The sequence below is a fragment of the Ctenocephalides felis genome, unplaced genomic scaffold, assembly GCF_003426905.1.
Source record: "Ctenocephalides felis isolate EL2017-DRISC unplaced genomic scaffold, ASM342690v1 CF-g0.4_SCAFFOLD_01886, whole genome shotgun sequence".
Classification (NCBI taxonomy): domain Eukaryota; kingdom Metazoa; phylum Arthropoda; class Insecta; order Siphonaptera; family Pulicidae; genus Ctenocephalides; species Ctenocephalides felis.
In genome coordinates this window covers 164695332-164707947 of record NW_020538040.1, presented here as the reverse complement: position 1 = coordinate 164707947, position 12616 = coordinate 164695332, and the positions used below count along the sequence as shown (strand labels likewise).

Genomic DNA, 12616 nt, shown 5'->3' with positions numbered 1-12616 from the left:
GAAAAGACAATATTAAGAGCTAAAACTTATCGAGGATTTTTTTTATCAATTTGGAAGCATTTGAGCCCCTGGAAGCAAGGAAATTTGAAAATGTCCATATTAAGGACCACTCATATATATATATATATATATATATATATATATATATATACATAAATCAATTCTTAATTTATGTATCTACAGATCTAATTCAACTCAGATTAAATTATTCGTTTTGATGCAAATATTAATGTACAAATAGATCAGATTAAATCTACATCACGACCTAAAAGCTCGAAGCTTTTAACGCATATCGCATATGTAAATATGCATGCACGTTTTGGAATTAATGTCGGTGTGATTTTTATTAATAGATTTCGAATGGACTTGCAATCTTATGTAATCTAGAATCGAAGCTTTGAATTCTGTACCATTTTAAAATTAATGGAAAATAGAGTTCATGGTAGAATACTTTTCATGGAAATATATCCCACGTGCATGCAAATATACGTCAGATTTCAGGTTTTAAAAACTAAGAATTGGAGCTACTATATGCGGATTATTGAAGTAAAATTTCTTTTGGCGCGACCAGGGTGTAAATCGGTACAAATGCAACGGAAGTGTGTTACGGCAGATGAGAAGATAAGAGTCGATTGCCAATGATTCATCATTCGCTCTCTATGATATCATTTTTATACGGGTCGATTGTAATTAGTCGTCGTGTATGTGAATAGAGATCTGTCGTTGTATGCGTACCGATATCGACAAGGAAATCAGCATATGTAAATAAATACCTTAAGCTTACATCGTAGTACAAATCTTGATTTAATGAAAAATGTCTGAATCAGAAGAATATTTTACCCTGGCCCCCCCGTAAATAATTATAATGAAAATATTATAATAAAACAAATGCAGAATTTGCGCCGTGTATGAAAGATAAGTTTATTGAAATAATTTCTATATTATTTGTAGTTTCTATAAATCTTTGAAGTTATTGAAATGGAAAATATTTTTTAGGTAAAACAGATATTACAGCTATTCGAAAAAATTAAATACCATCAATCAATGAATGTATGTTAATTTTAATTGCATGAGGTTCTTCAAACACAATTACATGATGAGTGAAGTTGCAAAACAATATTTGTTTAGGCGTTGTTTAACATAATCTACTGTGTGAACGAATATTATAGAATTTATAAATCAGCTATTACTTCATTTCTCTAATGAAGGTTCATTTCTAAATGCTAATTACAATGACAAACCGATCATATCATATTTGAAGTATGACATTAATCACATTTGCTTTTAAATATTATACATATTTTTAATGCTATTATAAATATATCATTTATAATTTATTATTATATAAATGTGTATAATGGTTGACACTAATAAATGTGTGCAGTTGCCATTTTACTAATAAATATTATTCAAAATTGTTATACGATTAATTTATTTTTACACAAATTAAATTTGCTACTTTGTACATTAACAAATAAGTTTTACTTCAATCGCGTGTGATCCTTACGCGCGCTCCTTTTGTTTATACCACAATAAAAAAAAAACAAAATCAACAGTTAATTTTAACGAGTAAGCTTATGAAAATGCTGCATTTTAATTTAGTATTTGTATAAAAATAGAACAGTTAATTAAGGAGATTTGTGGACAAAGTTTTATAAAATATTCGGGTCATTCGTGATATTCTGTTAGTTTATACTGAACGAAACTTTTTGACATATTTGCCCAGTTTGGCGAGTAGCTCATAATATTCTTTTTATCTGTTTGAACAGATTTAATGCAGAAAATCATTTAGAAATTACGAGGACGGTCTTATATTATATATATATATATATATATATATATATATATATATATACAGTATTATGTGACCGGGGTATTATTAAACTGTATATGGCCTGCCATAAAAATCAATAAGCAATTAAATAGATACCACATTTTCATCAGTTCTGATAAAGCCCTATAACATCATTTACGCACTATGGTACATTACATACACACATTTATGTATTTATATGAGAAAGTCTGGCGATCTTACAAAATAATTGCTGTACTACATATCATGTATGTAAATATACTCCTCCTAAACGATTATTCGGATTTTGATAAATCTTTCTAATGTTTGTTAAGGATTATTTAGGATGTATGATTATAAAAATATAGTAATATTGTAAAAATAAATGGTAAAAGTTTAACATCGAAAACATTTTGATACATGAGAACTGTCATCTGCCAAAAATGTCAATTCACTTGAAATTTGAATTTAGTTTAAGCGAGCCTAGACAATATTAGTATATAATATCCATGTTCATGATTATGAATAATAAAAATGTAATATCTACAATATTATTGCTGAAAACCAGCTGAGATGTGCCAGAAACTAAAACAATATTTGATACAATATACGTTTGGCAGATGAAATCATTGATAAATAACACAGTATGTCCAAAATTGCATATACACTATTTTTTTAAACTTATGCATGTTAGATTTTGCCTTACTTTACTGAATCATTTAAATACAAAATAATATTTCCACTTATTGAAAAAATGATTTAGAATTTTGTTCTATGTGTTAAAAATTCATTTGTTTCATCATGATCTTAGATTTAATAGTGCTATATGAACTATATTTTAAAAATCAATTCACCTAAGATTTTAAATAAAGTAATAATTTTTATTAAATTATTAGTAAAAAAAATGTAATTTAGAAATTGTAATTGCCAAAAAGCAACTAATATAGGGTACGCGATTATAAAAATTATAGATTATTATATATTATATAAATTATTGAAGCGATTATATTAGTTGGAAATAAAGATTTTATTCTTTTACTTCAGATACTATATTTATTCTTTCTGAATTTCTTATACTCAAAAAACTGGATTATGTATATAGCTTATGCTAAGACCATAAATGGAAGGACACTAAATAGAATATTAAAAAGTATAGGAATATATAAAAGTATATTAAAAAATTTGGAACTTAAATTGTAGATGGTGGATACAGGACAACGTCTCTCGGGTCATCTAGTATATATATATATATAAATTAATCAAGCAATTTTATTCAATTGCACGAATACCATATTAGTGCACAACGCAATATTACGACCTTCATGTAATAATAATTCAAAACGCAATTCCAAGTAACGTTTTTAAATTAAATAAATAAAATACCATGATTACTTCGTCATTGAAAAATAATTGAAGTAGGATTAAAAAATGTTTCGTATATTTTCTTAAAACAACACCTTTAAAAAATAAATCGCTTCTAATGCATTTCCAATTAGATGTAATAAAGCTTTAAAATTAATTGCACTCAATTCTCTTGTTTATTCCGCATTCTTATAATTGCATTAATTTTAATCGACAAACTTTTATCATTCGTTTGTAAAGGACAAACTATGATGAGATTTGAGAATATATTCAAAAGTAGTAAAATAAAATTTAAGTTATTTTAAGAAAATACGTTCGTTAATTTTAACATTTACTTAATGAAGTAATAAAGTAGAAAATATAAATTAAAAGTAACTTATCAAAAACTGTTATTGGTTAATTATGGCTTAAATGTTTTATTTTTCTTACGCGATTTGCATCTTAGGTTATGGCTGATTTGTATGCAAAATTGGCAACATTTTGGTGATCTGCCAAAATGACCCTTTATTCCAAATATTTTTACTTACACATTCAAAAAAAAATTTCTATAATTAATTTGACAAAATATGTAAAAATAAACTAGTTGAAAGTGGCATTTAGCCTTAAGGCAAGTTGCATAAACTTCCCGAAATATGTGAAAATTGACTTAATCGATCAAAATTGAAATTTAGATATTTAGATAAAATTTTCGATTGCGATTTTGAATATAATTTCTTTGAACACATTTAAATTAACTATAATTATATTAATTATATTGCATATACACGTGTATTAATGAAATAACAATGTTTGACTCATCACATGACAAAAGTAACTTTTGACACAAATTTTAACTAATTTTTTCTCAAACTTTGATAAATTTTTAACATTAAACTATTTGTCGTGGGGCCGAAACATTTTAGTATAATCTATAAGACTATGGTATCTAACGTCAAAAAAAATTCATAAAATTCGTCGAAAAAATTTTTTTAACACTTTATTACAAGAAAAAAGCCCGTTCGATCTTTACCAAAAACTGATCAGCATGATTCAGAGCCAATATCTTTCGAACGGTTTTTGAATTTTCAAAATCGATTCAGAATTGCGGGCTAAAACGTGGACGAAAAACTTTCCACTTTTCTGCTATTTACAAAGAAACGGCTTGACTGATCGTTGCACAAAACTGAGAAACAAAAATCTTATTCCGAAGCATGTGTGTTGTGTGTATTTGTAGGTATCTACTGATTACAGCTGACGTCTACACGTTAATAAAATATATGTTGAGACGAAATAGATACTAAAAGTTGTTAAACAAAATAATTCAATTTTTAGTGATGTATTTACAAATTATATACATGGTCTGTTCAAAAAGTACCCGAATTACTAATAATTAAATTTCGCGGGTCTGGAGTGTCTGATTGTCAAAATTTTTCTTTTATTGTGTTGGTATACATGCCCCTAAAGTATGATGAAATTTTCAGCTATATTCACTGTTTACTTTGTCTGTGGTAGTCGCTAAGGTTCGACGTGTTTTTCTGAGCTCGGCGATTTTTACGATGGAAGAATTGAAAAAGTCAAAGAATTTGTATTAAATTTTGCGTAAAAAATGAAATAAAGTGTTGCAAAGTGCAAAAATTCACCAGATATGGCTCCGTGTGACTTTTTCCTATTCCCAAAGTTGAAGAGACCCATGAAAGGACGGCGGTTTTCCTCGATTGAAGAAAATCGCCGAGAGTGCTCAAGGACATATCAAAAAGTGAATATCAAGGGTGCTTCGAAAATTGGAAAAAACGCTGGCATAAGTGTATTATATCTGGGGGGGACTACTTTGAAGGGGACCACATTAACACTAATCATACCAAGACTTAATATATACCTAATTCTACCATAGCGGGTCAAATGACCCGACTCTATGTTTCATGCTTGAATGTATGAAATATGGATGTTAGGAAGAAAATAAAAATAAAAATTAAATTTATTTTAATTAAAGAAAAAAGTATGTTGAGCATTTCTATTACAAAAGCAAAAATAAAAAAATTTAATTCATAGTTAATCGTATCATTGTACATTTTGGTTTTATTTTTTATTACAGTTTGGTTTTATTTTCTTTACAGTATTCTATTTGACATCTCATACGTTTATAAGCATCTGTAGTAGACTTAAGCAACGATATTTTCGTATTTTTTTCTTGTTTTGGTTGTTCACGGACTTCTCGAAAATCGGCGCCAAGTTCTTCTTCTAGCTTGAGTAAAAAATCTTGTCGCGAGATATTTTCTCCTGTCGTTTGCTTTTACAAAATCCAGGCATTTATGTTAGCTAAATCAAGGATATTGAAAAAAACTAGGAGAGGCCATCTGCAAGACTTGGTTTTTGTAGTAAATTTTTGAAGTAAATTTGATCGGTCATGTCTACATCAAATTTGGTTTTATTGTAATATGAAACAGTTTCAGGTAAACGTTTATCATTGTTTTCTTTATCGTCGGTATCTGTTGAATCAAACTCATTTTCATTTTCAACCAGTATATCTTCATTTTCAGAAAATTCATCTTCACTAATTTCTGAAAACTCTTCGCCAATATTATTTATATCTTCTAAGAACTTGTAATGTCTTGTTTGCTTCGACATTTTTCCGGGTAAAAAATAACCTGTATTACTATAGCTATCAAAATAAAATATAAGCCAAGTACTTACCAAGACTTTCAATTTCTGTCACTTTTTCTAACAATAAAAAGCTATTTTCAATCTAAAATTTTTGGTATTTTCCTGAAATTATTATGAGCTATTTTCAGTGCTTAGAAGAATGTGCAACTTACTGACTACAAATATGACTCGACAATCTCATAAACCAAAAAATTCTCTCCGGGTCAAATGACCCATTGTGGTAGATATCGGTATACAAGAAGGATAACTCAGAATAAACAAAACAAAACAAGAAAAAAAAATTGTTTATAACTGTACTTTAATTACTTAAAAAAAGTCATGAAGTCAAATGTGCAAACGCAATGAAATTATACGTGCATTTAAATGCAAAAGTTCAAAATGGGTCATTTGACCCGTCATGGTATGTTTAGTGTTAATGTAGACGAATAAATAAATATTTTTTTGAAAAAACGAAAATTACGAAAACTTTTTGAACAGACCTCGTACTAAAAATATCAATACATAAACTTTATTAGAGATTAACCCCGTGATATTAATCATCCTCGATCACTAGCCTTCTATTTTTATTAATTACAGATATAAGTGTGTTTGAAAGACATTAATTGGAAATCATATTGATTATTTTTAAGTGAAAGTAAAGATGTTTTCTTGATGATGCCCTGTTAAGAAAAAAATCCAAGCAACCTATAGTATTGAAGTTGAAAAAAAGTTATTACAATATAATTAGAATTTCACAGTCTGTTTATGATAATATATTTTATGTTAATTATGTTTATTTAATAAAATTATTCATTTTTCAGGATACAGCCGGCCAAGAGAGATACAGGACGATAACGACAGCGTACTATCGTGGAGCAATGGGTTTCATTCTGATGTACGACATAACAAATGAGGAAAGTTTCAACAGCGTGCAGGATTGGTATGTTTCAAACACTTGAAAATAATTCGCATAAAACAATACACTACACGTCTGGAACATTATTGAAATACAAACACGTCAGAACAATTGTTTATTTTATTATCGGATCATTCATTTGAACAAGTTTAACTTCTGAGATAAATTTAGTTTTGCAAATAAACGTTCGAAAGTTTTGTCTTTGAATATACTCGTACAATGCTGTTAAGAAGTCATTGATCTTATAAATCACTTTTTTTATATTTACATTTACAATATTTTACACAAAGTACTTAAAAAAAATAGTACTATATATACATATTATGGGATAGGATCTATAATATACTTTCCTAGTGCAGGTTCAATAAAAAGGACCGATAAAATAATTAACTTTTATGGTGATTCTTAAAGTCAATACTAATGTTCGAACTAGAGATGAGCTTATCATATCCGAAGCCGGAGCGGTTAGGATTTGACTCCGCTTCAGAGAGGAGTTATATCCACTTAACAACTCCACAATTCCGGCAACTTTGAAACATGATACTTGACACAAATGTGTTCTCTAGTGTGTCTATAGCATATCTGAGGATTTATTAAGACTTTGGAAATAGTTTACAAATAGTTCAAACATTTTTGTTCATTTTATTATAATAATTACTATTTCAATATGCATACAAATCTCAAATTGACAAAAAACTTGGAAATCAAAATCAATTTTGTAATTATTTCTGAAAAGAAAATATAGATTTCTTTGAATATGTTTATTTTTATATAAAAATAATGCATTGAACCTTATATACGAAATAAGAACAAATCTTTGCGTATAATATTTTTCACAAAATAATAATACCTCACATTCTTCTAATAGTTCCTTTTCGAGAATTAATTATACATCGGGTAGTTTGATTAGCATACTGTTACTCTTACACAATTATAAAATCATAATTAAGTAAATGTTATATTACTAAATATTTTTAGCTGGTTGTAATACCATTGAAAGAGCTCATTTACGGACAAACATTATCGCATACAGAATATAGAATAGAAAATAGGATTATTTTGAGACTTTATATACCTGGAAAGTCCTAAAACTGGCTGTGAGACGAAAAAAATATCACTTCTTTCAACACAAATCTTTGTATTAGTAAAGAAGTAGTTTAGGGAAGTCGGATATGACAAATCCTGTGAGGCAACTCCACACGGATTCACTCCAAAAGAGGAGTTATATCGGAGTGATAACTCCGGAGTGAGTTACCCATCTCTAGTTCAAACCATTTCAGCTTATATTAATTAAAGGCATCGATTGTTTTTTATCACATTTTTAAAGTTTCACTATTTAGAAGTGTGTGTACAATAGAATCCTTCAAGATTTAAATTATTTTCGGTGATATATCTGTTTGACCACGAAATCCTCCTCCTGTTTTCTTCCTACGCGAAACATTGAACACGTCTTTTTCGATACGATACCCACGATTCCTTAATTTCTACTTGACCGATTCACTTAAAATTTTCAGTTTTCTTTATAGACTTTCTTTTCAGTATGACCTACGCTCATCCCCAAATTATGATTTTTATTATTTTTAAAAAATTCGAAAACATAAAAAATGCTGTAGAAAACATTTTTTTCGGATACTCGCTATTTTGTAAAAAAAAACATTTTTTATAACTTGTCATTCTATTAAATTTTGTCATTATTCTCTAATTATTTCTCAAATTTGTAAAAAAAAATAGAAATATTGTTTGTCCTTTCTTACAGCCTTTCAAAAAACGCCTAAAGATCATACCTCTAGACTGGAATACCACATTAAATTACACTTCACAAAAAGGGCTTATGTTTTAAATTGCTCTACGAAAATTTATATTTAAAGAACTTTATAAAATAACGGCAATAATTATTTATAAATTATTACTTTCATAGATTCTCATCTAGAATATAAATTATATTAAATAAATAAATACTAATTATATTAAAAAACTCCAAAAGTTAAATATACGTGTACCAATATACCGAAATCGATTTTTACATTTTTTTTGGATATTACTATATTTCGAAGAGAGGTTTAGCAAAAACGAATCGTTAAAATACATACTTTTGTGTTTCAAAGCCTTTATGCAAATTTGAATTGGTATTCAATCTGCATATATGTTTCTAATATGTATATATGAATATTTTTTGTTAAAACGTAACTCAAACTCAAAAAATTTTCAACTGGTAATTTTTATGACAAATTATGTAAAAAATGAAATGTTTCCATAATATCGAACCTCATTTTTAATTTTAAAAAATTGCATGAATCAAATTATCAATTTTCAATTCTCAAATCATCCAAAATTCACAAGTTAAAAAAATTGTTTCGTAATTAAATGAATATTGAATCACTCGCTATGATTTTAATTCAACCGAGTTAACTCGCATGATCCAAATTCAACAGAATTTGAAATTTTGATCACATTATCAATACATCGATGTTTTTTCTCTTAGCTTCTATTTGTCTAGATACAGGCTTGATACGAGTTGATTCGAAGCAGGCTTTTTCTGATTCGATTCACTCGAGGCAAAAATTTTTTGATTCGGCACTTAATTTGAAAATAAGCTTCGTAACTCTAATTTTTCAATCCATATTTATAGCGATGGTCTAATTTGCTAATTATATTATTTAATCTGTAGGGTAACTCAAATAAAAACGTATTCATGGGACAACGCGCAAGTGATCCTGGTTGGCAACAAATGCGACATGGAAGACGAACGAGTCATTTCGTATGAGCGCGGCAAACAGCTGGCTGAGCAGCTGAATGTCCAATTCTTCGAAACGTCAGCCAAGGAAAATATCAATGTCAAAGTAAGTATAGAAAGCATATGCTCGATGACAAATGATCGTGCCAATGTCAGCGAATTTAGAATTATCAGTGCGATTATCATTGCCACGGCGCATTGGGCACGATTTCTTCCGCATAACGAGATGTCCATCGTCCCGAATCTAGTTTGAGATTATTTCAAGTGCACGAAATTGGCTTCGAGCAGAATATCTGCTTTAATACTACTATTAATGCAGATGTATATGCAATAATGTATTCATTAATTTCATGTTTTGATGAAGATTGATGGAAATATATAATTAAATATGTGCGTTAGACAAATGTGGATGGGTCAAAATTTTGGCCACTGAAGCACGGTGCACTCCATTTAATGGTCATTCAAAAAAAAAACTTTTGCGCAAAAAACATTGCTCGGAAGTGAATTTCGAGTCAGCCAAGCTTATTATAAAGTTTTCCCTTCACATATATCAATACCACAAGAATCTCATGTTTACCCGCCTGGGAATCGGATGAAACTTCGCATGGTTATAGGGTTAATACATGCGGTTTAGTAAGGAATCATACAATTTCAAGAATTTACTTTTCCTCCTACGTATGAAATATATTATAGTTATTTTTACTCCTTATCATGTTTTGACTCTATTATTTTTCATTTGAGCTGCATCTATTAATATCATTTTATCTTAACCAAATCCATCCTAACCAACTCAACACCGTCCTAACCAACCCCGTCCTAACCAACCCCGTCCTAACCAACCCCGTCCTAACCAACCCCGTCCTAACCAACCCCGTCCTAACCAACCCCGTCCTAACCAACCCCGTTCTAATTTATCTGTCTACGATCCATGACATGACAAACTCAAGGCTTGTTGATCAATGATAATTTACTGAATCGGATAAAATTAGTTGAATTATAAAAAAAAATCATATCTTCACAGTAACATCAATTCTTCCAGTGGCATGCACAGATTCTGGACTCTAATACTCAATTTTAGATAATTTATTACTCTACTTCAAAATATCTCTTCTGAACAATCATTCAAAGTTCTACTTCCGACTGGCATCAGTTAAAAAAATCAAATGGACTTCATTCAAACATATAGATGCTTATTATCCTCAAATAATGCATTAGTGGTCTAATGTTTAAAATTTATAAGTATAAAATCATTAATAATCTTGTCATCAGTTTTCGGATATAATAAGAAAAAACAAATCTAATTAAAAAATCACGGAGTTATATTTGCTCACAGGAAGAACATAAGACTTTTCTCTCGATAACAAAGTGTTCATTTATAAAACAATTATAATTCCAATTTGGACCTACGGTGTAGAACTGTGGGGTTTCAAAAGCAAATCATACACGTGTAAAAACAAAATCTTAAAAATTTCAAGTAATGCACCATAGTAAATACTATATATCTAACAAACTTCTGCTTCGAAATCTGAAAATTCCAACTGTTAGAGAACATATAAAAACAAAAGTCATACCTTACATGAACAAGTTAAAATATTACACAAATCCAAATCACTGACCAGCCCACCAAGAGGATAAAAAAAATGGCTCAATGACCTACTATATCTATAAACATAAGAGTATTCTCAATTAGACAGAGTAAAAATTTGTCAAAGATAAGTGCGTTTTTAAAAAAAAAAAATTCTCGAATTCCCGAGCACGTAGAAGAATTGGCATGTAGGCAAAAATAACCTTTGGAAAATAATAATCTTTAGAAAATTTGAGGTGCTGAAAATTATACAGTCATGACGTTAGAAAGCTGCTGTGAAAACATTGTCATTGTAGGTTTAGGCGATATATACATTTAAAAAATACTCATTTCCAATTTTTTTTAATATTCTGTATATTATTTACATCGATATTGTATGTATTTATATTTATAGGCGATTCTGTCACGGCAAGGCTATGTTACGTTCCAGTTTCAATACAAAGTGGTACAAAATACTGTCAAAATGGTTTTTTGAAAAACTTTATAAGACATTTTTTTCTTATAATTAGTTCTATCGATATCCGACGTTATTTTGGAAAAATAAAATTACACCACTGAAAAGGGGCATCATCCCCCCGGGGGTGGCAGCGGAATCCAAATTGTTTTCACTAAGATAAACCTAATTCCAAAATTTCGTGCAAATTGGAACACAGTAAAAAAATTCAGAGATTACACCCTTTTTTCTCTCCATTTACTGCACTATATCTCAAAGATACAGTTATGATAACATTATTTATTTGACATTTGTGCGTTTTCTAGGTTAGTTTTCTATCTAAAACACCTGACTTCACAGCAACCACATAGGATTTTGACAAGTTTTTAGTACGACTTTATATGAAAACTGCTACATAACGTAGCCTTGCGATAACATTGGTCTATTTTATGGCAGAATCGGTTTCCTATTTTTTTATTTTTTATTGCCCTGAACAATTGCTTGTCTTTGACTAATTATGGTTTGATTGACAAAAAGAGTGTCGATAGTTCGTGAATATAAACAATTCTAAGCAAGTAATTTTTAATTCTCCCCACAGAACGTGTTCGAACGTCTCGTGGATATAATCTGTGACAAAATGTCCGAAAGCCTGGACTCAGACCCGACACTGGTTGCAGGTGGTAACAAGGGCACCCGCCTGCAAGATCCTCCGCAAGGACCAACCGACACGAATTGCAATTGCTAATTAGTCCCTCGACGAAAGTACGCACGCACAAAGAGTACTACCGGCGGAATCGTCGATCGGACACCAATTCAAAGAAAATTTGACAGAACGATGTGTAAAATTCGAAAGCTGTAACATCAATCACTGAAAATTAGAAATATCCAAAATTCACGAATTTGGCACATCGGGATAAATGACAAATCGACGACTCTTCAAAGAACGCATACAACTTATGCGACAAAATTTGGTGTTAACAGGTAATCAGCTATAATATGAAACAACTACTGAGTATTTTACCATGTAAATTTCTTTAGCATTTGGTTATATTGTTTTCTTATGATTACCTGGTATATGCAAAATGAATTCTGAGTACTGAGGTAAAAATGGTAATTGTCAATTGTGCGCATTTCACAGCTATTTGGATACTAACTCAAGTATTCACTTTCACTTT

At 29.5% G+C, this 12616-nt stretch overlaps 1 protein-coding gene across 1 annotated transcript in view; it reads left to right on the top strand.

The window, feature by feature from the left end:
* The window catches only part of LOC113377793 (ras-related protein Rab-3), a 34197-nt gene extending 21973 nt beyond the window's left edge, over nucleotides 1-12224 (top strand). The window contains exons 3-5 of the mRNA XM_026618218.1: nucleotides 6595-6713; nucleotides 9358-9529; nucleotides 12040-12224. Coding sequence (XP_026474003.1) covers nucleotides 6595-6713; nucleotides 9358-9529; nucleotides 12040-12186 — 438 coding nt within the window. The 3' untranslated portion in view covers nucleotides 12187-12224. The remainder of the gene's footprint in view (nucleotides 1-6594; nucleotides 6714-9357; nucleotides 9530-12039) is intronic.
* Nucleotides 12225-12616: the final 392 nt, after the last annotated feature.